Raw genomic sequence first — 27,332 nt, 5'->3', positions numbered from 1 at the left:
CATCAACTTGGCCAATCAACCTGGCCATATGGGTGGTTCTTTTAGAAAGGGCCAAAGTTACAAATTCTTGTTCCCCCACAAAATGCCCGAGTTGTAACTTGTATCTATACCTAGTTGTAACTTGTACCTATACCCAATATATATGTAAACTTTGTTCTCTTCTAAATTTCAATGAAGTTATTGATCCCAAAAGCCCATATGTAGGTACACAAGTATGGCAAATACTCTCTCTCTCTCTCTCTCTCTTCGTGATCTTTGTGCCAAATAATTCTTTAAAATGTGAAATACTTGGGGGTGATGTCTCAAAGTCTGTTTCATTGTTTGTTGTAACATAGTGTTTGGCATTTTGAGAATAGGAATGGCAACAACACAGGATCGGATCATGAGTGTCTTGTCTTCATCTCATCTCCTCTTCAGGGTGAGGCAAACCCATGTGAAGAGGCAAATCCAGTTCGAAACTGGGAAGGAAATATTTTACTTGTTCTAATGAGATAGCTCTAATATGATGATATAAAAAATAAAACATAAATGGAAATGACAACTGTGAAATATTTTTCTAGTAGCTTCCACATGTATGTGGGCATGCCAATTCAGTTTTTCCACTCATTGGAGCACTCAATTCAATTTTGTAGATATGGAACATTGCATGCTAAAAACATGCTGCTTTTGGGAGAAATATAGTGAACTCATCTAGCAAATCCGGATGATCATCAAAAAGAAGAGTGACAACCTAACAATTGTAAACAAAACCACTAGGAAAACTAAAAAATCAAGGCCACTAAAAATACTGAAAATTACATGAACAAGAAACTTTCCACTAAACAAGAGCAGTGAACAAACAGAGCCATAACGTATTGTAGACCTTAGTTTTGAACTTGTGCTCCTTCCTGTACATTTTTAAAATGTCTTTATTAAAGTGTTTCTGTAGAAACTAAATTCATCACTAAAACGCAAGAAACCAGCATTTGCTGTTGAAATTCAACAGAGCAAAACAATATATTCACCTTTATCTAGTTTACAGTTCACAAACCAAAATCCTCTGCTGAAAGATATGCAGCTTCCAGAAGAAATCTTCTGAACTCATCAAGCAAATCTGCATGACCATTGAAAAGAGAGTAAATCTGAAATTGTAAAACAAAAACCTTCTAGAATACTGAAAATTACATTAACAAGCAAACTTTCCAAAAAAAGAGCAGCAAAACAAACAGAACCATAGCATATATTTACCACATTGTAGACCTCATTTATGTCCTTGTGCTCATTCCAGCACATATTCCAAATGTCTAAGAATGCTTCAAATCCACAAATATATATATATATATACATGGGATGCACGGACTCAGCCCTGGAGGCGCTGCACCCACGTCCGACGCGCGAGGGACTTCGCTGACTGTGCGACGGTGCCGGTCGGGCCGCGTCTTCCACGTGTTTTTTTTTTTGCCGACTCGCGCCGACGGGTTAGCTTTGACAAATAAGTAGAACTAACCTGTGTATCATATCCCTGAGGCAGCTGACTAATGAAATTATGAGCATTAGAAGCTTTGGCAGCCTCTTCAATCTCTTCTATTGTAGCATTTTCTTTACCAAAAAGTATGTTTTCCTTAATTGTGGTTGCAAACAGTGCAGGCTCTTGGCTCACCAAGCCCATCTGTGACCTTAGCCACTTGAGCTGCAACTTATTAATGGCAACCCCATCAAGAAGTATATCTCCGGAAAGTGGGTCATAAAATCTCTGCAGCAGTGATATCACCGTGGATTTTCCTGAGCCACTCCCACCCACTAAGCCACAGTTTTTCCTGCTGGAATCTCTAAGCAGAAGTCTTTGAAGATAATGCTCTCGGGCCTTGAAGGGTATGAAAATTCTACATGCTTGAATTCCACGTTGCCTGAAACATTCTCTATAATTTCACCTTCCATGCTGTCAGAATCAATCTTAGGACCCTTTTTATTACTTCCATTATGCGTTCTCCTGCTGCAGATGCTTCAGAAAAGTACTTCAAGTTGGATAATCCAGAACCAAATGCCCTATTCAACAAGACAATCACAAACAAAATATGTCACACTTAAATTAAAAATTGAAGAAAAAATCATATAATTTGGTGTCATATTTACCATGCATTTGTACAGTTTGGATTAAAAAACAAAAAATTTTAAAAAGTTATACATAAATAGATAAGTTAAGAAGTTAAATTATACTTAAAGTTGAATCGTATTAAAATGTAAAGTTTTAAAAAGGTGTATATAAACAAATAATCTAAAAAGTTCGTGGATTCTTACAATCCACCAACGGCAATGGCAGCGCCAACAACGAAAACAGTTCCACCTTTGGCGTTATGGTACATAACAAGTCTGCTACCATAGTAAGCCATGAAAGACCAAATAGCAAAAACAATACCGTTGCTTCCTATGGCCAAGCCTTTAGCCAAGCCTTGCCTTAATCCAACTCAACTGACCCTTGTAAAGCTGAAGAGAATGTTTCTATTGTCTTGCTTTCACCAACAAAGGCATAGACGGTTCTAATAGAAGATACTGCTTGCTCAGCTACTGTACCAGCTTGATTATACTCTTCCCTGATCTTCCTAGCCAGTCCAGTTAGAGTCCTCCCATACATCAAACCAGGTATTACCAAAAGCACAATAAAAGGAAACCCCACAATAGCTAATCTCCATAGCAATAAGAACGCTGCTATGTAGCTTCCGAAGAACATGGACGCGTTCATCACAAAGTTCGGAACCTAATAATAATAAAAAAAAAATAATAATAAAAATAAAAAACACTAAGTCTTAGTCTTAAAATAAGTTTATAAAAATTATAGTAGGACTTGGAATTTAATCAAAGACCTTTTCGCCTAGAACATCTTGGATTACAAGGCTGTCATTAGAGACACTTGTGATGACCTCGGATGTGCTTGTCACATGCAAATCAAAGTAACCCACATCTTGCCTTAGCACTGCTTTCAAATATCTAGCTCTCATTCTTGCAGCTTGTCTCTCACCTGTTCTTGTCCAACAATACCCCTCTGAANTTAAAAGGGAAACTACCAGAATTAAAGTCTGTTGATTTTGATATGTGTGAAAGCTGCATCTTAGGAAAGCAGAAAAGTGTGAGCTTCTTGAAAACTAGCAGGACACCGAAGGCTGAAAAATTGGAGTTAGTACACATTGATTTGTGGGGACCTTCTCCGGTTGCATCCCTTGGAGGTTCAAGGTACTACATCACTTTCATTGATGACTCAAGCAGAAAGGTATGGGTTTATTTTCTGAAAAATAAATCTGATGTATTTAAAATTTTTAAGAAGTGGAAAGCCATAGTTGAGATAGAAATAAGTTTGAAAGTAAAATATTTGAGGTCAGATAATGGAGGAGAGTACATAAATGAAGGATTCAATGAGTATTGTGCTGCATAGAGAATTAGGGTGGAGAAGACCATTCCTGGGACACCACAGCAGAATGGTGTAGCTAAGTGCATGAACAGAACTCTCAATGAGCGTGCTAGGAGTATGAGGTTGCATGCTGGACTACCAAAAACTTTCCAGGCTGATGCTATTAGCACTGCAGCTTACCTAATAAACTGAGGGCCATCAGTTCCCATGGAGTTCAGACTTCCTGAGGAGGTTTGGAGCGGTAAAGAGGTAAAATTTTCACATTTAAAAGTTTCTGATTGTGTTTCCTATATTCATATTGATTCTGATGCTCGTAGTAAACTTGATGCAAAGTCTAAAATAAGTTTTTTCATTGGCTATAGTAATGAGAAATTTGGCTATAGGTTTTGGAATGAACAAAATAGGAAAATCATCAGAAGTAGAAATTTGATATTTAATGAATAGGCTATGTACAAGAACAGGTCAACTGTAGTGTCAAATGTTACAGAGATAGATAAAACGAAGTCTGATTTTGTCAACTTAGATGAATTGACTAAATTATTGTCCAGAAAAGGGGTGAAGAAGATAAGGAGAATGTAGATTTACAGGTAGATCAAAGTACACCTGTAACTGAAGTCCGCAGATCTTCCAGGAACATTAGACCTCCATAGTGTTATTCCCATACTTTAAATTATCTCTTGTTGACTGATGGTGGTAAGCCAGAGTGTTATGATGAAGGCTTACAAGATGAGAATTCAAGCAAATGGGAGTTAGCCATGAAGGATGAGATGGATTCCTTGTTGGGAAATCAAACATGGGAATTGACTGAATTGCCAGTAGGAAAGAAGGCTTTGCACAACAAGTGGGTATACATAATAAAGAATGAGCATGATGGTAGCAAACGTTACAAGGCCAGATTAGTTGTTAAAGGGTTCCAGCAGAAGGAAGGCATTGACTACACAGAGATATTTTCTCCAGTTGTGAAGATGTCAATAATTAGACTGGTGTTGGGAATGGTGGCTACAAAAAACTTACATCTTGAGCAGTTAGATGTGAAGACAGCATTCCTTCATAGTGACTTAGAGGAAGACCTTTACATGATTCAGCCAGAAGGGTTCATTATTTAGGGACAAGAGAATCTAGTCTGCAAACTGAGAAAGAGCTTGTATGACCTAAAACAAACTCCTAGATAGTGGTACAAGAAATTTGACAGTTTTATGCATAGAATTGGGTTCAAGAGATGTGAAGCTGATCACTGTTACTATGTTAAGTTTTTTGACAATTCTTACATCATATTACTGTTGTATGTGGATGATATGCTTATTGCAAGGTCTTGCATTGAGGAGATTAATAATTTGAAGAAGCAATTGTCAAAACAGTTTGCAATGAAAGATTTAGGAGTTGCAAAGCAAATCCTTAGTATGAGAATCATTAGAGACAAAGCTAATGGTACATTGAAGCTTTCACAGTCAAAGTATGTGAAGAAAGTTCTCAACAGATTCAACATGAATGAAGCTAAACCAGTGAGCACACCCTTGGGTAGTCATTTCAAACTGAGTAAAGAATAGTCACTGAAGACAGAAGAAGAAAGGGTCCATATGAGCAAGGTGCCCTATGCCTTAGCTATTGGTAACTTGATGTATGCTATGGTATGTACAAGGCCAGACATTGCACATGCAGTGGAAATTGTAAGCAGATTCATGAGTAGGCCTGGAAAGCAGCATTGAGAGGCAGTCAAATGGATTCTAAGATATCTGAAGGGTTCATCAGATACATGTCTTTGCTTCACAGGTGCAAGTTTGAAACTGCAAGGTTACGTAGATGCTGATTTTGCTGGTGATGTTGATAGTAGAAATAGTACTACTGGGTTTGTATTTACTTTGTGTGGTACATCTATATCATGGGTTTCAAATTTGCAAAAGATTATTACTTTGTCTATTACAGAAGCTGAGTATGTTGCAGCAACTGAAGTTGAAAAGGAGATAATTTGGCTACATGGTTTTTTAGATGAATTGGGTAAGAAGCAGGAGATGGACATTCTATACAGTGACAGTCAGAGTGCAATTTTTCTTGCTAAAAATTCGGCTTTTCATTCAAAGTTGAAACATATACAGATTAAATACCACTTTATCAGATACCTTGTTGAAGATAAGTTGGTAATACTTGAGAAGATTTGTGGATCTAAGAACTCGGCAGACATGTTGACTAAGGGTGTCACTATTGAGAAGCTGAAGCTATGTGCAGCTTCAATTGGCCTTCTAGCTTGAGGACAGGAGGATGAGTTACAGGGATGAGGGATTGCTTTTGGAGGATAGCGACTGATGTTGGTGATTGAACTAGTCTCCAAGTGGGAGATTTGTTAGGTTTTGTGGAGCCTAGTTTATGTTTAATCTGGTTGACAACCCGACCCGACTCGAATAATGTTGCATGGTTTTTGGCCCGTTTTGTAGCCCATTGTAATCCTGTGCGTAGGATATAAAAACCTTTTTTGTGATTAAGGTTTCGGCTTTTGTGTTGTCGTGTTTTAGAGAGAGAGAAAAACACTATAGCCGCACTTTGTATTTTTTCTTGATAAAAGTGAAATCCCTGCAACTCCGTGGATGTAGGCAAATTGCCGAACCACGTAAATACTGTATTATGTGTGTGATTGTTTTTCTTTGACGTGTGTTTTCTCTATTTTTTTGATTCTCACAAGTTGGAATTTCGGTTGAATTCCCTACATAATTAGCATAACATCAGTTGATCCAATCAATTAACATCTATAGCACAGTTATTCCATCGACACAACATGTTCTTATTATCAATGTGATCTCTATGAGAGTACAAAAGTTTATTAACTTTTTCTTTAGTGTCATTCCCTGCATTCCTTTACTTGGAATCATCCAATTATCAACCAAAAATTATCCCACAAAAGGAAAAAATTTCCAAGCTTTTATTTGTCACAATTCACTTGAAAAATTCTCACACAATAAGTTGCCTAAAAATACAATCCAATTACAACAAGCGGATCCATTACAAAATAAGCCAAGAGCATGATTCAAATTCGAACAAAAAATTCATATCTCTCTTCCTTCACAAATATTCAAGAAAATTTCATCTTACAAAAAATGACCAAGCAAAAGCATTAGAGAGGAAAGAAAAAAATGCAAAAAAATACCTTCACACGAAACATTTTCTAGCAAACCAAACAAAACTTAATTAAGGAATCGAACAATTCTATTTCTAACCCCAACAAAACAATGTAAAAGCAACAAAAGAAAAAAGCTTACAGAGAAAGAAACTTACGAGTCTCCACTCAAAGAACCAGACAATTGCTTAGATTGTGAGCAACTACCATCATCTCCTAATCTCTTCATTTCTGAACTAATCCTCCACGAAATTCTCAATTCTCAAATCACAAACCAAAAAAAGGAAAAAGAAGTAAAGAACTATATATAAAGAGCATTAATCTCCCATGAAAGAAAAAGATTCTGAAAAAGTTTCAGGGATGTGGCAGAGTTGCTCGACATGTCTCTCCAATAATAAGAGTCAAAGAAAACTTGAATGGTATCTTTGCCCCCCTTAAATGGAGGTGTTGCCCCAAGGCTCAAGTCAAGACCTTGTAAGTCAACTGATTGACACAATGACCCTCTTTAGATGTTTTAATATGAAACACTTAGAATTGAAGTTTCCCACCCCTAACTATTTATCAAAAAGGTATTGCCCCAATTTTGAAGGGATTTAATTTTTTAAATTTCAAAAGTTCATGTTTAATTATATATATATATATATATATTTAAAGTAAAAGTACCTTATATTTCAAATTTGGTACAATCGAAAAATTAATTAAACAAATGTCAAAATTTAGTGACAAATTCTAAATTAAGTCAAATTTTCTATTCATAATTAATGTATAATTATCTTTATTAAAATATAAAAACAGAGATAATTATCTACTAGTTGGACTCTTTGGTGATAATTATTTGTATTAAAATAAATATTAAGATAAACTCTTTCAAAAATAAATAAAAAAATAAAAGTTTCTCTATTTAGAAAGCTTCAAGAAGGTATCATCAAAGTACATAAACAGTAAAAAAAAATCAGAATATATTCGATTCCAAAGAGAATATAGTTCAGATGCAATAAACAATAGGTCATCAAGGGGTGTCATGTTTGGAGGAGATATAATTTGTGTGGAATAGAAACCACATGCACTTATTATCGGTTTTATTCTTATTTCAATACAATGATTCTCATACTAATCCACTATGAAATTTATCTCTCTTGTGAGATAAGTGCATGGATAAGCTGACAGGACTGACGCGATCGCTTTACATGGACGAAGCTAATTATAATGACGAACCTATCCGGACAAGCAAAGACTCCCACGTCACGGACGAGGACAAGATCCGTTGTTCAATGCAAGACGGTTACGGAGCCAACTGTACGAGCCGTTGGAACACATTAAGGGCCATTACACAGCATCAAGCATTACTCCAAAAATAAGTATTTAGACCTCCATAACTACCCAAACGGCTAGGAGCTTTAAAGAGTGTATATATAAAGGCCACACATCGCAAGGCAGAAGGTACGAAAAAACCAATAGCAATTCTTTTTATCTTAAGACACTGCATTTTTATCTATAAACTGACTTTGGCATCGGAAGTGCTGTGGCAGGCATTACACCGGTGACCACCTTTGGAAAGCATTCTCGTGCAGACAGAAGGGCATCTCCATTTGATCATTTCGACTGACGAACACACGCTTCATCATAAGCAACGTGAAAGAAAATCAACATGCAAAGAAAACAAGAAGAGAAAAACAAAACTCAATGAATAGAGAAGAGGACAAGTACCTGAAGCAAAAGAATCTGAAGTGCTGGTGCCTAATAACAAACAGTAAAATAAAGTCAAAAGCCAGATCCTTAAAGAGTAAGAGTTAAACCAAAGTAGAGGAGAAGAAAATAACAGAAGAATAGCTCATACCTCTACTCTATTTTAAATTTTTTTTTTTTTTTTTTTTTGAGGTTTGCACTTGTTTTATATTGTTCATGATTAAGCTCCAATTTTGGAGATAAATTCTCTCCTATGAAGTTGATAGGATAGTATTAACATTTGAGTTTAAGTTGGATTTGTTAGAGTTAGAAAGATTGCTTTACTCCTTATTAAATTTGGACTTTGGCTATTAATGTCAAATATAGTCCTTCTCGGATTGAATCATTGAAGTTGATATTGTAAAAAAAATCTCATCCAATATCCGTAGTTATGTAACACCTATAGTCATTGTGTCCGAGTTTGACTCTAACATGAGTTGGTGGGCCCAGGATATCTGTGCACGCATATAAACCGACCAAGGAGTTAACAAAGTTCACTCCTATAATAAGAATTCTTCTTCCTTAATTTTCTCCCACCCAAGCCTTAACTCACACTACTTACACACACAGAAAAAAAACTTTTGGACCCGACAACTTAGAGCTCTGGTTCGAATATGATCCATTGTGTCAGTGAGTTCTGGCCATAGGCAGGTAACCATTATAGTCCGTAGGCTTTTTTATTGGTTTTGATCAGTTGGGGTCTGTTTTTTGTTGTCTAAAAATCTAATGCTTTGATGGGTTGCGTTTAGATTAATGGAGAATGTTTTTTCGTTTGTTCTTTTGTTGAACCTGAGTTCTGGTTTAGATATGTAGATATATTGACTAAGTGTTCGTACAGTAAGGAAAACACACATGCACATTTCTGGGGACTGGTTTTGTTTAGAGATTATTAAACGAGAATTTAGTGGAACATTGACTTAAGTGGGTCAATTTTATCAGGAAAAAATTGTGTGATGAAAGCCTTATAGAAGCAGTATATATTTGGACCTTTTTCCTGGTTTATTTATTCATTTATATATTATTATTATTTTATCAAAACTTATAATTGAGTTTCAGTTTGTTTGAAGTCAAGAAAAAGAAAATTTTATATATTAATCTAGATATTTCTAGGGACTGGTTTTGTTTAGAGATTATTAAATGAAAATCTATGAACCATTTTATTTATTTTCCTGGTATATTTATTTATTTATTTATTCTTTTATTTTTTTGGTGATCAAAATTTATAATTAAGTTTGAGTTTGATTGAAGTGAAGAAAAATAAAATTGTATATTTTAATCTCAGCCAAATTGATCTAAAGTAGGATTAAGTTAAGGATATAATTAGATTATGCGTTGATGTGTTTATATTTGATCGCATGCTCTTGAAAGCATAAATTTTCTGGGAGATGGTGTGTTTGGATACCACTTATTTTGTTGAAAACTGAAAATTGAAAACACTGTAGCAAAATAATTTTTAAATGTGTGAATAGTACCGTAGAACCCATTTTTAATGAAAGTTTTGTTGAAGAAAAAAGTTTGTGAGTCCCGTGAACAGTGTACGAGACCCATTAGAAACACATCACAGCCACAGAATGCGCATCTTTAAAAAAAAAAAAAAAAAAAAAATTAAGAAGAAGAAAACGCATCAGACGCAAAACAACGCTGCCTTTTCATCAGTACCCAAACGGGTACTCATTCTACTGTAGTTCGGTGCATGAACGGAGTCCACATTGACTGTGTAATGATAAGAGTAAAGATGCCACCTTTTAGAGATCATGAATATCTTTTAAGCAGAATTATTAGGCTCAAAGATATCACCTTTAGAGAACATTATTATCTTTAAAGTTGGATTATTAGACATCATCATTAGAGATGGAAGGTGGGTCTCCACCATGTGTGTGTGTGTGTAGGTTCAAAGTTGTTTGGTGTGATGTAGAGAATGCTAGTGGATTTCTTGTGGTGGTAATTAGTAAACAAGGAATACCATGCAAACTCAAGTCTATTCTCTATCAGGTTTTAGAGTTTGAGGCTGATAAGATGTCTCTCTTTGCAGGCTCTGAAGTAAACTAATTTTTGTGGACTTCATTAAAGCGAAATGGTTTCCAACGCTACAGCAGGACTGATATGTCCATCTCCAATGAAACCTACATCAAATGGAATATTTCAGGGAGATGATCCTCTTCAATTTACACTGCCTCTTGTCATTTTGCAGATATGCCTTGTACTTGTAGTTACAAGGGGTCTGGCTTTCATCCTAAAGCCATTAAGACAGCCACGAGTTGTTGCAGAGATAATTGTAAGTTCATTTCTTCTTCCCACACTTGCATTAAATTTGATTAAACATCAGTTTCTCTTTTCTGATATGACATACTTTTGTGCACCCTCTATCACTTTAATCCCTTAAGGCAGATATCAAAGAGTAGTGCATAGGTCCTTTACTAAATTTTTCCCCTCAACATTTGAAGTTTAAAAAGCTAATAAGAAAACCTATGTGGGTTAAAAGTTTTCCAGTTTATGGTGTAAACTTGGAGTTCTCATGATGTGGTTTAGGTGCCACAAATTTGTCAGTTACAGTCGCAATACCTTGTAAAATGCAAAAGAAGTTTTATTTTTGAGTTTAAACAATCACTTGGTTCAACACACCTGCATTCTTGTTTGCGCATGTATTTGTCTATCCATCCATCTACTGTTTTTTATTTGTTTTTCCCCTTGGACATGAACTTCAAGTCCTTAGTTTTCTTGAGGTTTACTTTTCAGAACAGAGGAATGATGGTTGCTTTTGAAAAAGATTAAAAAAAGAAAAGAAAAGAAAGAGAAATAACTGTTTTACGTAGGTCAGATCCCCGAATAACGTAAAATGTTGGAGTTATGGAGCCTGCTCTATGGGTTTCACCAAATTGACATTTTCACATTTAAAATTACTCAGCCAGACAGAAATAGCTACCATTGCTTAAATTTGTTTACATTTTAGTGAGTTTACCTTATGTTGCTATTTAACAGGGAGGAATATTACTTGGGCCATCAGCTCTGGGACGAAGCAAAAGCTATATGCAAGCAATTTTCCCACCAAAAAGTCTCCCAGTCTTAGATACTCTAGCAAACATTGGTCTTCTATTATTTCTATTTCTGGCAGGACTGGAGTTAGATCTTAAATCTCTTCGTCAGACTGGAAAGAAAGCATTGGGCATTGCTCTTGCAGGAATCAGCCTTCCTTTTGCATTAGGAATTGGTTCCTCATATGTCCTAAAAGAAACAATATCTAAAGGTGTAAATGGAAATGCGTTTCTTGTCTTCATGGGTGTGGCCCTCTCCATAACTGCCTTCCCTGTCTTAGCTCGTATTCTGGCTGAACTGAAACTTTTAACCACTGATGTTGGAAAAATGGCTATGTCAGCTGCAGCAGTCAATGATGTGGCTGCTTGGATTCTACTTGCCCTTGCCATTGCACTCTCTGGCACTGGCAAATCTTCCCTTGTCCCACTTTGGATCTTCTTATCTGGCTGCATTTTTTTTGTTTGTGCAATTTTGATTGTCCCCCCAATCTTCAAATGGATAGCCCAGAGATGCCATGAGGGCGAGCCAGTAAAAGAGACTTACATTTGTGCTACATTGGCTGTTGTTCTGGCTGCTGGGCTTGTTACTGATGCTATTGGAATTCATGCCATGTTCGGTGCTTTCGTGATTGGAGTTCTCATTCCAAAGGATGGGCCATTTGCAGGCACTCTTGTGGAAAAAGTTGAGGATCTTGTATCTGGTCTCTTCCTGCCACTGTACTTTGTTTCAAGTGGATTGAAGACAAATATAGCCACAATTCAGGGGCTTCAATCATGGGGTCTTCTGGTTTTAGTCATATTTACTGCCTGTTTTGGGAAGATATTTGGCACTATTTTGGTGACTCTTCTTTGCAAAGCACCTCTCCGTGAAGCTCTCACATTGGGATTTCTAATGAACACTAAAGGCTTGGTTGAACTCATTGTTCTCAACATTGGTAAAGATAGAAAGGTAATGTGAGTGTTCATTGAGTTTATGGTGGGAATCAAAATCTTATGGTTCTAATAGCTTTCCTTTTTCCATTTGCAGGTATTGAATGACCAGACTTTTGCCATTATGGTTCTAATGGCCCTGTTCACTACCTTCATCACCACACCTATTGTCATGGCTATATATAAGCCAGAAAAAAGGAAAAGAATGGCTGATTACAAGAATAGAACAATTGAAAGAAAGAATCCAAATACCCAACTTAGGATTTTGACCTGCTACCACAGTGCAAGAAACATTCCATCAATTATTAACCTCCTTGAGGCCTCAAGAGGATCTGAGAAGCGTGAAGGACTTTCTGTGGATGCACTGCACCTCATGGAACTCTCTGAGAGGTCCTCAGCTATAATAATGGTACATAAGGCAAGAAAACATGGGTTGCCCTTCTGGAATAAGAGCCAGCAATCAGATTCTAACCAAGTTGTTGTGGCGTTTGAGGCTTATAGGCAATTAAGTCATGTGTCCATCGGGTCAATGAAAGCAATCTCATCAATGTCAGACATGCATGAAGACATCTGTAACACTGCTGAGACGAATAGAGCTGCAATCATAATTCTTCCATTCCATAAGCACCAAAGAGTGGATGGTTCACTCAAGACTACCCGAAATGACTTTTGCTTGGTTAATCTTAAGGTTCTTGAACATGCACGGTGCTCAGTAGGGATTTTGGTTGATCGTGGACTTGGTGGAACTACTCAAGTAGCAGCAAGTAATGTTTCTTATTTCATTATGGTCCCCTTCTTTGGGGGCTGTGATGACCGTGAAGCCCTTGCTTATGGGGTTCGCATGGCTGAACACCCTGGTATAAGACTAATGGTCATTCGTTTCATAGTGGAACCTGAAAGCATGGGAGAAATTGTCAAAGTGAATATAGACTCCTCTTCTAGCACCAAATTGAGGTCATCAGATGAGGAGTTTCTTGCTGAATTCAAGCAGAATATGGCCAAGGATGACTCCATCAAATATGAAGAGAAATTGGTCAGAAATGTTGCAGATACAATTGCTGTGCTCAGTGAGCTAAAGTGCTGCAATCTGTTTTTGGTTGGTCGAATGCCTGAATGTGAAGCAGCCTTGGATTTAAGCAGGAGTACTACAGAATGTAATTGAAAGCTGTCAGATTAGCTTGTCTTCTTAGGTTATGATTCTCACTCTTAGACAAATCATTGTCTCTCATTGTTTTACATATATATTTTTTTTTAATAAAAAAAGCTACTCATCATATGGTCATTTGTTTAGAATCTCATATGTTCTTATTCACTTAAAATGATTGACATTTTACATCTCAACACATTAAAGAATAAAGAACAAAATGAAATTTCTTTATCCATTATCTTGTCCTTTGTGAATGTTGTGTAATCTATGATAATATGAATCGATGCATAGTCCATTACTGTCTAGATTTTTCTCTAAAAACAAGTGTTATAGTGAATGCTTAAGGGCTAAACTAAGCATCTTTTTCATGACTAGAGGGGGCTGCCACAATTCAGAGTTCAGACTGGTATAAGTTGTTAGAGTGTTACCTGACATAGAATAGCTGGAATTTTATAATTGGAGGGATTCTTTATATGTGTTTGTATTGCTTTATGGTATTATAAATTTGTTAAGATCACTAGAATGGAAGTTTTGCTAAATTGCTATGATCTGCAACCTTCTATTTTTATATCCTTTCTTTGCCTAATTCTAATTGTTTCTTCAATCAAAGATAAGGCTCCATGGGATGCATATTGTGAGTTAATTTTTTAATGCAAATTAATTAAGGCTATTCAATATTTAAGGTTATTCAAGTCATTTGCAAATTAAGTGTACCATTCCGGGTACCCCACAGGATTTCATCAACTTGGCCAATCAACCTGGCCATATGGGTGGTTCTTTTAGAAAGGGCCAAAGTTACAAATTCTTGTTCCCCCACAAAATGCCCGAGTTGTAACTTGTATCTATACCTAGTTGTAACTTGTACCTATACCCAATATATATGTAAACTTTGTTCTCTTCTAAATTTCAATGAAGTTATTGATCCCAAAAGCCCATATGTAGGTACACAAGTATGGCAAATACTCTCTCTCTCTCTCTCTCTCTCTCTCTCTCTCTCTTCGTGATCTTTGTGCCAAATAATTCTTTAAAATGTGAAATACTTGGGGGTGATGTCTCAAAGTCTGTTTCATTGTTTGTTGTAACATAGTGTTTGGCATTTTGAGAATAGGAATGGCAACAACACAGGATCGGATCATGAGTGTCTTGTCTTCATCTCATCTCCTCTTCAGGGTGAGGCAAACCCATGTGAAGAGGCAAATCCAGTTCGAAACTGGGAAGGAAATATTTTACTTGTTCTAATGAGATAGCTCTAATATGATGATATAAAAAATAAAACATAAATGGAAATGACAACTGTGAAATATTTTTCTAGTAGCTTCCACATGTATGTGGGCATGCCAATTCAGTTTTTCCACTCATTGGAGCACTCAATTCAATTTTGTAGATATGGAACATTGCATGCTAAAAACATGCTGCTTTTGGGAGAAATATAGTGAACTCATCTAGCAAATCCGGATGATCATCAAAAAGAAGAGTGACAACCTAACAATTGTAAACAAAACCACTAGGAAAACTAAAAAATCAAGGCCACTAAAAATACTGAAAATTACATGAACAAGAAACTTTCCACTAAACAAGAGCAGTGAACAAACAGAGCCATAACGTATTGTAGACCTTAGTTTTGAACTTGTGCTCCTTCCTGTACATTTTTAAAATGTCTTTATTAAAGTGTTTCTGTAGAAACTAAATTCATCACTAAAACGCAAGAAACCAGCATTTGCTGTTGAAATTCAACAGAGCAAAACAATATATTCACCTTTATCTAGTTTACAGTTCACAAACCAAAATCCTCTGCTGAAAGATATGCAGCTTCCAGAAGAAATCTTCTGAACTCATCAAGCAAATCTGCATGACCATTGAAAAGAGAGTAAATCTGAAATTGTAAAACAAAAACCTTCTAGAATACTGAAAATTACATTAACAAGCAAACTTTCCAAAAAAAGAGCAGCAAAACAAACAGAACCATAGCATATATTTACCACATTGTAGACCTCATTTATGTCCTTGTGCTCATTCCAGCACATATTCCAAATGTCTAAGAATGCTTCAAATCCACAAATATATATATATATATACATGGGATGCACGGACTCAGCCCTGGAGGCGCTGCACCCACGTCCGACGCGCGAGGGACTTCGCTGACTGTGCGACGGTGCCGGTCGGGCCGCGTCTTCCACGTGTTTTTTTTTTTGCCGACTCGCGCCGACGTGGCTCGGACTCGAGCCGATTCGCACCGACTCAGGCCGAAATTCAAAAAAAAAAAAAAAAAAAAAAAAAACCCTCTCACGCACTCTCACTTCGTCCAAACACTCTCTCTCACTCCGTCACTCGTCGCTCTTCTCTGTGGTTCTTTGCTCTCTGCGGTGGGGTGTTCTCTCTTCTCTGTGCTCGGCTTCTCTGTGGCTTTGTGTTAGTGTGCTCTCTTCTCTATGGCTTTGTGCTGTGCTCTCACTTCGTCCAAACATTCTTCACTTCGTCCAAACATTCTCAACTCAGGGATTGAATCTATTGATATGGGAACCGTGAATCTGTGACTGTGAATCTTAGTTTTATTTAGTTAATAGTTATTAGTAATTTGTGAATCTGTGATTTGTGAGTGAATCTGTGAACTTGGGTTTGTTTAGAATGTTCCTTAGTTTGACCTAGTATATTTTGAGTCATTGTCATTCCTTTTTCTTTTCTTTTTTTGGTAAAAATGATTCATCTTTGAAATGAGTATGAAAATCATCCTTTAGATTGGAATTGACATTTTGGAGGAAAGCATGAGGATGATCATGAGTTTGCAACATACAAACTCATGTTTATGTTTATTACTATTTTTATTCAATACAATATTTAAATATAGTAATTATTACAAGATTTGCAATGCGGTTACAGTGCTACCACAATTCCCATGGACAACATGACTCAAATAGTGGAGTCCTTCTCATTGTGTGCCAATGTATCAACATCAAATTTGATCTTTGTCTTGGTTGTATACATGATAGTGTGTTTGTTGTTTGGAAAATTTTCCATGAAATTTGTTTCCAATTTCTTAAAACACAAATAGGTTTCAATGTCTATTTTAGGGCCCATCTAGGCTAGCACTCTCATTGTGTGCCGAGTCCCAAAACACACCCGTGCTTCATAGATATATGTATATGTTCAAAATATTAGTACAACCACAATTCATCCCAGACTCTATAGCAAAGTTGTTTGATAAATCACAACCTATTCAAACTATAAATGTGCCCTGAAAAGTTTTATAACTTTCTGCTGATAGCATGACACTCAGTCAATTTCAACGGCAAACTAATAAATTTGACACTTAAAAGAGAAAGTATCTTGTCAAATACTTTGTGATAAATCTCACCACACTCAAATAGAAAACTCAAATGAGTTATCATTAAAATAGAAGTTTTATTGATGCTTAATACAGTACACACTTTGCCACACACGCTACTCTCACTATTTCTCTCTTGCTATTTCCCTTATAGAAACAACACTTACTAGACTACTACACTTTTCTTGGATGCTGGATAAAATCCATAGAAGCCTTTATATTAAAAAAGCAAGCCATTAACTCCTACAAACCTACATGTTGAAAATGTAGAAAAACTTGGCAAAACAAAAGTCAACAAAGGCAACACATTGCTTCTTGAATGTCTCTTCGCCTAGCCTAAGCTATTGTCCCTAATATGCAAACAAATAACACATGAAAAATGTTTCACTGTCCAAACTAAAGTTGGTGATGAATCCTACACAAACTAATCATAAAAATAAAATGCTCTAATATTTCATTTGTCACAATCCACTTAAAAAATTCTCACATGAAAACTTGCCTAAAATAAAAATCCAATTACAACAAGCAGAACCCATTACAAAACAGCCAAGAGCATGATTCAAATTCAAACAATAGAACAGAAATATAACCCATATTTCTTTTCCCTCAAAAGAATTCAGAAAATTCCATCATATAAAAAATCACCAAGCAAAAACATTAGAGATGTTTAAAATTTAAAAAAAGAAAAAAAATCTACCCTCGCACAAAACATTTTCTAGCAAATCAAACAGAACAAAGGAACAACTGTAAAAACAACAAAAGAGAAAAGAGTATGGAGAAATAAACTTAAAAGTCTTCAAGTGAAGAACCAGATGGCTGCTTCTTTGGTGGAGCAGCCTCATCATCCTCAAAGTTATTCCATACCCCTTTCGCAAAAAGGTGTTAACCCAAAAATCAAGTTAGCATGCCCTTCAAATAATTCCTTCACTTTGGAAATGATGCCAACAGTATCAGTTCTGTAAGAACAAACAATGGCATAATCCGTTAGGTTTTAGATGCAATGTTCCATTAATCCAAGACAACAACTTCATAAATGCAATCACTCTACCTTTGAGCCTCAAAATCATCCATGAGCTTAAGAAACTCTTCATATTTATCTTTTTGTCTTGAAACATTTCCTCCACTTCCTTGAGATAGGTTTTGGCATCATTCATTGTTAGTTCTCAAGAGGTATCACCAAGGCCACTCGCTGGGACTTGGGATTGCCCATCTCTTCACATCAACAATATATATATATATATATAGCATAACAATTCACCCCAGACTATTGAACATCTATAGCACAGTTATTCAATAAACAGAACATATTCATACCATCAATTGATCTCATTAGTAGTTTTTCAAAAAAAAAAAAATTACTAAGATTTGAATCCCTCCCCCCATTGTTGTAATCAACCAAAACAAAAATCCCACAAAAGGAAAAAAATTCCAAGCTTTCACATGAAAACTTGCCTAAAAATAAAAATCCAATTACAACAAGCAGAAACCATTACAAAACCAGCCAAGAGCATGTTTCAAATTCAAAAATAGTATAGAAATATAACCCATATCTCTCTTCCCTCACAAAAATTCAGCAAATTCCATCATGCAAAAAATCACCAAAGAAAAGCTTCTTTTTTTTTTTTTTTTTTTTAAATGGGGCAAAACACTACCCTCCCATGAAACATTTTTTAGCAAACCAAAAACAGAAACTTTTTATTGAGTGAACCAAACAGAACCTAAGGAATCAAACAATTCTATTCCTACCTAAAAATAAAAATGTTAAAAACAACAAAAGAGAAATTAAAGCGTACAGATAAAGAAACTTACGAGTCTCCACTCAAAGAACAAGACGGCTGCTTGGATTGTGAAGAGCCACCATCGTCCTCTAGTCTCTTCAATAAAAAAAAAAAAAAAAAAAATTCATAACCAATCACAATTTAATCTGTGATAAATTCAAACAAAAAAAAATTATCACAGTAAAACCCACCTAGGAAACAAGCTACAAATGACCCACAAGCCAAGTACACTAGAGCCAATGCATTCTGTCACCCACAAAAACCAAACCCAGTTAGATTTTGTTTTTCTGTTGTGTGCATGCGTGTATCCACGTGTGTGTATGAGAGAGAGAGAGAGAGAGAGAGAGAGAGAGAGAAAGAGAGAGAAAGAGAGACAAAGAGGACCGTATTGATGCTATTCGAAAAGCTGTCTGCTAAAGAAACTGCTGAAGAACCAGCGCCAATATTGTTCATCAAGTGGCTACTGATAAACAACACCAAAGGCGTAATAAGCCCATCACCGACGGACCCAATGAACCCAAAAATCATCAACAACAAGTCCACGCCATCGGCATGCATGAACATGGAGCTTATAGAACCCTTCCTACTATTCTTCTTCATCGTGACCACACTGCTTTTTTCTTGTTCCATGTTTCCCAATAATCTTTTATTGGGAAACAAAAAGAACAGTAGTAGTAAAGATTCTCAAATCCCAAACCACTTCTCTTTAATTAGTTCCAAGATATATAAAAGTGGGCTTTTAAAGTTAAAGCCTGAACCTTTACACTACTTGGTTGTGGAGTGAAATTAATATGGTCGCATATATATAGGTGCGTGCGTGTGAATAAAGCCAGAATTGGTGGACCAAAGAAGTGGTGGTCAGGTCAGCCAGTAATTGATATTGCATGTGGACAGGTCTAGTCTAGTATAATAAAAGTTAGTAATGGAGATTAACATGTTCTGAGCGACACGATCATGGTTGACTTTAAATGCTAGCTCTCTCCAATTAGCGTCATTAATGACGATCAGTGGGTATCTGGGACAATTTTTATTAAACCATTTTCTTCATAAAAAATTGTCTAGTTCTCTGTTGCTTTCCTGTTTTAGTTCATTCAGAGAATCTAGCGCCACGATAGGGTATGTGTTTATACTCAAAATTGTTTATACGTTCATTTTAGGCAGTACACTAAAAAAAAAAAAAAAAATTCTAAAATATTGCTTCCACCCGACTTTCATTTTTCAACCCTAAAGTTCATCTTTCCCCTTTAAATGTTTTTTTATTTATTTTTTTATTTATTTATTATAAAACCCTTTAAATTATTGAAAATGCTACAATTCTATCTCTAAATTTTTAAAAAAACATGCCTTTATCTTTAAACTATAGATGAAAAAAAAAAGTTTTTTTGTCCTTAAACTTATAAAACAAAACTCTTTAATAAGGTTAAGGATGAAAAATAAGTTTTTAAAAATTTATGGACAAAAAATGAAATTCATGCAAAATTTAAAAAAAGAAACAATATTCTAACTTATATATATGGGTTAAGTTCAAGTTACACCTAGTGTAACTTTAAGCATGTTATACTACTTAATATTTTTTAATTGAATCTGAATTTTGACAAATTCACCGTTAGATTACATTATCTTCTTATATTTTCTATGCTTACAAAATTTCAAAGTGATAAAAACTTAATAGTTATGTTATCAATCAATTGTTTAAATTCAAGTTTTTGTAGTTTAAAATAATGCATAAAAATGAGTTTATGAATTGAATGATAAATAACATGCAACTGACATAACGATTGGCATAAATGTTTAGAACATATAGAGCATGTAATTCAACAGTAGAATTTTCAAAATATAAATACTATAACAAGTTATTAGATTGTGTAATATTGTTTAGAATTACACTAGATATAACTTGAACTTAACCCTATATATATACAATAAGATATTAACTTATTGATACCCATGTTACATTACTTACTAACTTTTTTTTTATTATAATAAATTTACTCTAGCTACCTAATTATCACGTGTGCCTAATTTTTCTTCAATTGTATATTATTTATTACGAAAAACTTATGTCCAGTATCTTAAATTCCTTAGGTTACCATCTTAAAATTCAATCATGTAACAATTTAATTAAAAAATACGCTTCCATCATGTGAGAAAAAAGTCTTGCCTTATTTAGGAACAGTTCCTAAGTACTGTATCTAAGTCTTGCCCTATTTATTATTCTTTTCAAACCTTCTATTTATAGCATTATTTTATAATACTATATAAAATTATGATTTTTTATATATTAAATATTAGATAGTTTTAACCTTCAATGACTTTGATATTATGCAACTTGGACTAAACCAAACTAGTAAGTATTACCAAACAAATTCAGATAAAATTACGTTATGATTTCCCGATGTCAATATCTAGTATTCAACTAGTGCTGGTTTGGGAGAGAGTCCATTTTCAATAGTTTATTAAGCTTGAAAAAAGTTATAAAAAAAAAAATACAATTATACATATGTTTCTATCAACTTTATATTGGATTGTGTAATATATATATATATATATATATATGTAAGTATTTTAATTTTTTTTTTAAAGAATTATATAAGAAAGAAAAAACCTCATGTGGGAGATTATACAATTCTGCCATATGGCGCATTCTTAGAGTAATTTTTCATTTAACTTTCCACCTCACCTTCTTTACATATTTTGGATTATAATAAAATTATATTAGTAGGATATTAATATTTCCACTAAGTGTTTAACTTTCCATTATCAATTTGCATATGAGAAATTTAATACATATTATGATCAATAATTTTCCAATAATTAATAATTTAAATAAGTTATACCACAATTTTTTTTAATAAGATCTCTTGTAAATTTATTTAGGATTTTCTTAGCATCTCAATCAAATATCACAAAAGTTGTTTCATTAGTTGCATCAACAACTTCAATTTGAATCTTGTATTTGAAGTAGTTTGTAATTGTATAGTAGCTATAGTAAGATAAATATGTCCCTTTATATATACCTACTCATAGCTCTTTATTTCATCCCATGTAAAATACACACAGACTAAAAACAATGTTGAAAGCTCGAAATTGTGTGAAAACACAAGAACTGTTTAGACCCCCAAATTAAAACTTACGGCTCGATTGATTTTACTCTAACTTAAACTAAGTGCAGAGTAAAGTAAATGCAAACGAATAAACAATAAAACTACTCTAATCCATATTCATCAAATCACAGCAGTAAAATGAAAGTTAAAAGAGTAGAGAATGAGAATGCAAATACAAGATAACACGCCGATATGTTATCGAAGAGAAAACCGAAGTACTCAGCGAAAAACCTCTCTGCCACCCTCCAAGCAGTAAATCGATCCACTAGAGAATAAGTTGAAGTACACAAATAATAAAAGACCCTCTAAGCCTAGTCTACCCCATGTACTCGAGCCTTCCAAGCTACTGCTAACAACTGACTTTGCCAAGCCCTGTCTTCTCTAGCTTTCTAGAGCACGTAATTCAGTTCGATTGCATCCACCAAACAAATAACTTCTTCCAATACTTCCCAATAGCACCAAAACCTCACTTTACACTCAAGATGTGTGTGGTAAGTGTTTGGGCTATCAACCTCTCAAGAATTTGGAAATGGAGAGGTAGGAATTGAGGAAAACAACAATGGATTGTGTAGAGAATTGTGGGTATGACAATCTCTAACTTTCAAAAGTTTTGTAGCTAGGGTTTTCTCTCTAAAAGCACTCCCCAACATATGTGGGTAATGATGGTATATATAGTGTGGGTGAGGATGTAGTGGAGCAAATATGACAAAATAGCAAAACAGAATGTTTTGCGGGTATCTCACGAGAAGGCCTTACTCGTGAGACACTTGCGAAAACCAGCTGTCACCATCTGTCATGACTCTTTATATTCTAGTCATGTGCTAAGCACATGCTTCACTTCGCGGGAAGGCTTCTTGCGAGTTACTCACGAAAACTTCTTTGGTCTTCAATTTGCCTTGAGTCTTCATATTCTCTCTCACACACACAACTCTTACAAAAAAATCCCACATAAAATACAGGGTGCATAAAATTGAATATAATTACAATCAAATTTGGCACAGAATTAAAACCAACACAAAATAGTTGTAAATCATAACTTTACAAATGTCATTTACCTTCAATTTTTCAATGACACATACCGATCTCTAACATTGTTGTTTATCTAATCCTAACCCGTATGAATTGGCTACAACCAAGGAAGAAGGGTTTGCATTTTTTATTGAGTGTCAACGGCAATTACGATTTTGATGTTAAGGTTGAACGTTGTGGATTTGTGGGTTTTATAAATGATGTGATTGATCGTAGGTGTTTGTAATGTGTATTTTGTTTTAGAATTAAGGAGAAAGAGAAAAATGCATTCTATATCAACTTTTATTCTATATTATTCCTCCAAAAAAAAATTTTCTCGTTACTTCAATTGAATAATTATAATGGATATGTGTGTATGTGCAATTTATAATTGTTTCCTTTTATGATAAACTCATTACTAATAAATTTCTATAACAATTATGCTATAATACATATACAACATTATCCAAAACCATCTTATATAAAACATTACAACATTATTTATGCATTGCACGGGTAACTTACCAATATAAATAAAGAGTTATACCAAGTATAACTTGCTCCTAACCCGTTATCTCTCTTGCATTAAGGTGAATTTAATGCTTCCTTAAATGATATTTTAAGGAAACATCACTGAATGCATTATTTTTCAAATAAAAAGGTACAAGAATCCAAACCATTTTCCTTGATTTAAACTAGCTTATAACTCATCCATTCACATCGATGCATTTAAAATTAAACATATTTTTTATCATCAAAATATAAATTATTAGTCAAATTATTATAATAATAAAAAAAGTAAGCGTAATTAGTCACATTGTGGGCGCAAGGGAGTACACCTCAACCTTAGAGTGGACTGTGGCGAAGGGTGAAAAATGGAATTGCCACCTAGATTAGGTCTAGGAACCATATTGGGCCATTTGAGCCACCCACTTACGTACATAGGTTTGCATACTAGATTATAGGTCCAAAATTTGGGTACGGCTTGGGAATGTGTTAGGCACCTAAGACCTTCTGACTTATGAGCCAACCTCCATTATGTGTTACTATACCATATTTAAATAAAGAATTTACTAAAATAGTCATAATCCCTAACCTAAACATACATCATGCACTTAAATGAAATAACACACACATGTTAAAGATCACATCACAATATAAAAGGAAACAAATAAAACACAATCAAACAAATATATTAAAAAAGGAAAAGATAACAAATAAACAAGCACAAAAGGAAAAATATCATAAATAAACAAAAAATGGCAGAAAGACTCAAACAAGCATGGATAATTGAACACAATTAACTAACCTAAACATAATCAAAGAACATGTGAAAAATGATTAAAACAATAAAAACAATATTTTTGTCAAATATGAATTCGGGGTGCATATGCATACTCAACTATGTGTACGCATTGTCGAAACCATGCACACGCATACTCAATAATGCGTATGCATCCTTTAGCACAGAAACAATAAATCACATTTTTATAGATTTAATGAAACAAAGATATAGCATGTGAGATCAAATAAGCATGTTAGAAACCATAAACACTAAACTAACATGAAGCAAATAAAACAAACATCAATATAAACAAATAAACATGAAACAAATCAAATAAGTATACTAAATTAACATAAAATAAATAAACATGTTAAACTTTACTAAGAACCAAAATAATAAAACAAGAACAACAAAAACAAATTATAATTATAATTAGCCCAAAATCATATTAACACATATCAAAAGAATTAAGATCAACAAATAAGTCAAATAAAACAAATATAAAAACTATGTTAAGAAACTCATGCAAATCCTATTAAACAAAGAAAGACTTCATGGGAAGAACACTTAACTTATGATTATGAGTTTGAGATTATTTAACTGACCGCTCAGTGCTTACAACACAAAGATTAGATTGAGGGAACAAGAATAATTAAAGAACATAACAATAGTTAGTAATCACAACTCAAGAACAAAAGATTTTGAAAAGGTTTTGAGAAATCCAATTAAGAATAATTTTCTACCTTAGTTTTGTGCTAGAAATTTTTTTTTGAATCTCTAGAAAAAAAGTGCTAGCTGCTGCCCTAGGGTTTTGAAGAGAGAAAATAGGGTTTAGAAAGCAAAGAGACACTCTTTCTAGCTAGATTTTTAATTAGATATATAAGGTGAGTATTTATAAGTTAAATTAGGGTTTTCGGGGCTTTTTATGGTCTTTAAACGTTCCCAAAGGTCTTAGGGCTGGCCCACATCAAAGAATAATGTTTTGGGCCATTAAAAATGAAGTTCCACTGCCCAAAAAACGAGTGTGCATATGGATCTTTCGAGTGTGCACACACACACACTTGATTCATGCATACACACACATGATTCATGTGTACGCATACCCTAATTCCTAACAGTTTTGATGACCCGAATTTAAATAGTCATAACTCAATCAATATAAATCCAAATTAGGCAAAATTTGTGTTCAATTTAAAGCTCAGGATGTCTAGTTTCCAATGAAACAGATCTTACTCAAAATTTTGTTGTGGATCAAACGTTATGATAAAAAAAACGTGAGCAAAGGTTATTTTTCAACATCGTTTTCAAAGCGATTTGAGCAATTTTGAATTGTGATTACTTCCAAACTATCTTGAATTCTTTAATTAGCCTTGGTTGACATATTTCAAGCTCATCTTTGGGGCCAGGGACCAAAATTTATAAACGGGTACAAAATGAAGTGTCTACACACATGTTAAAATTCTAACCTAACTTTAATATTACTTATGATCATTTTTTTCTAATTTTTAATAAGATAGAACATGCAATGGTCTTTGTTTTGTGTTAATTTTTATTGAGTATACGTGATTTTTAAAAAAATTTATAGTTCATTAATATTAAACTCTTCGTATTTTGCACTCATTAACTCACTTGACACAAAAATTAAAAAACTTAAGTTAACACATGACATAAAATTAGCCCTCAATTGAATTTGAATTTGGAATCTAATTGAATCTTCTCTAAACTTTGATTTTAATAATATATATAGATTCTCATGAAATAGGGGTATTTGATAGGCCGCAAATTGAATGACTCATTGTGATTAAACCAATTAATTAATAAGCCAAGTTATTAATTAATCAATTGAACATGCAAATACGTGAAAGCACAAACAAATCACCAAATAACTAAATATGCAGCGGAAATTAAATGACACGGTGATTTGTTTACGAATGGAGAAAACTCTTATGGCAAAAACCCCCATCGGATGATTTTCAGGTCACCACTCCCGAAACTCCACTATTATCAAATCAAACGGCTACAAGTAAAGGAATCTCAAGTACCTTACCAACCTATATTTGAACCCTTACCCCAATACCCAATTGAACTTGATCTGTAGTGACAGTTCCCCCTTTTGATGCACGGCTCTCAAGTACGTGACTAACCAATGCGCGGATCCCAATACGCAACTTCAAACACCAACTTAGAAGGAGAGGTTGGCTGCAAAGTTCTTCAACTTATCCTACACGATGAAGAGGTTGGTCACAAAACCCTTTGGTGCAAATACACAGCAACTTCTTCAGAAAATATGAACTAGGTCAAGAACTTTGTTTTTGATCACAAATTGCTTGAACAGAGTTTGCTCAATACTTGTGCAACTTGTGTACTATTTGACGGCTCTTAAAATAATCCTTTTATATGTCTAGGATTAGGAGAAAAGAAGGCCCAAAGACACATTCATGGATCCCAAGAAATCATATCAGAAAATCTGATTTTATAAATCTCGACAGATAGCAGGTGTCGAGGAGCTATCGAAAAGGTGTCAAGTTTTAATGATTTTGCACTTTAGCTTGTTTTTCTTGGACAGACTTGATGACTTCAACACTTGATCTTGAAACCTTGTTTCTTGAAGTATTAAAAACACCTATAACTATCCAATTACAAGTAGAGTGCGTTTTGTCAAAGGATTAGCCAATTTACCTAAATAAGTGACATATGTTCTTAACAAGTAAAAACACATATGTCCTAACAATCTCCCCCTTTAACAATCTGTGACAAAACCACAACAAACAAATGAACATATGAGACAAGTCATAAATCACTCAACTCATACTCACTTGTTGAATACAATAAAATCTATCCTATCACAAACCCTTGAAAAACTTTGCAAGAAAAGAGGTTATGGCAAATAGACTTTGACAACCTGTATTTTTAAAACACTTTAAACAAAACTCATCAAGGCATCTTGTGTGAAACAAAAATAATAGATTGCATACAAGTAATAAGAAACATATGTATAAAGAAAGAAAAGAAACAACACATGTAAAGGTAAGTGAAAGAAACATACATCAGCATATAAAGAAGATAAGCACAATGTATGTAAACATGATCACAAGACCTCATATACAAGAACAATGTATCTAAAAAGAATAGAAAAGAAAAGATACATCAAAACCTCACTACATTGCTCAAATATCAACACTCCTCCTAACAAAAATGTCATATACTAACTCTCCCCCTAAGATGACTACTCTCATAACCCAAAACTACTTCCCCTTTTTGTCACGAGTGACAAAGGATAGAGTGTCATATAGATATCTCATCAGTAGAGCTAGCATCTCCATCATCATACGAAGCGTCATCGTCATCACCATTATCATCATCATCCTCAGAGTCAGAAGCTGCTGGAGGAAGTGGTGAAGGAGTAGCCTCAGAAGCAAAACCACCCATGGTCGCCTGCCGTTGTACAATACGACCAACACGAACATTCACCTGATACAACTCAGTGGAGAGTGTATCGAGGCAAGCATCCAT

General features: G+C 34.6%; 2 protein-coding genes across 2 annotated transcripts; one reads left to right on the top strand and one right to left on the bottom strand.

Annotated features, from left to right (window-relative positions):
• Positions 1-1,339: 1,339 nt before the first annotated feature.
• LOC112027806 (ABC transporter B family member 15) lies at positions 1,340-22,618 on the bottom strand. The gene is given in 9 exon segments (XM_065765090.1): positions 1,340-1,785; positions 1,788-1,940; positions 1,943-2,025; positions 2,278-2,446; positions 2,449-2,734; positions 2,841-3,019; positions 18,614-18,668; positions 18,807-19,105; positions 22,606-22,618. Coding segments are annotated over 9 exon segments (1,683 nt in total).
• LOC136063996 (cation/H(+) antiporter 18-like) lies at positions 10,095-13,457 on the top strand. The gene is made up of 3 exons (XM_065765088.1): positions 10,095-10,488; positions 11,193-12,194; positions 12,273-13,457. The coding sequence occupies exons 1-3, from the start codon at positions 10,288-10,290 to the stop codon at positions 13,335-13,337; spliced, it is 2,268 nt and encodes a 755-aa protein (XP_065621160.1). The 5' UTR covers positions 10,095-10,287; the 3' UTR covers positions 13,338-13,457.
• Positions 22,619-27,332: the final 4,714 nt, after the last annotated feature.

The sequence above is a fragment of the Quercus suber genome, unplaced genomic scaffold (assembly GCF_002906115.3).
Source record: "Quercus suber isolate HL8 unplaced genomic scaffold, Cork oak 2.0 scaffold_607, whole genome shotgun sequence".
Classification (NCBI taxonomy): Eukaryota; Viridiplantae; Streptophyta; class Magnoliopsida; order Fagales; family Fagaceae; genus Quercus; species Quercus suber.
The sequence above is the reverse complement of the archived record's forward strand: the minus strand, read 5'-3'. Positions and strand labels throughout refer to the sequence as shown.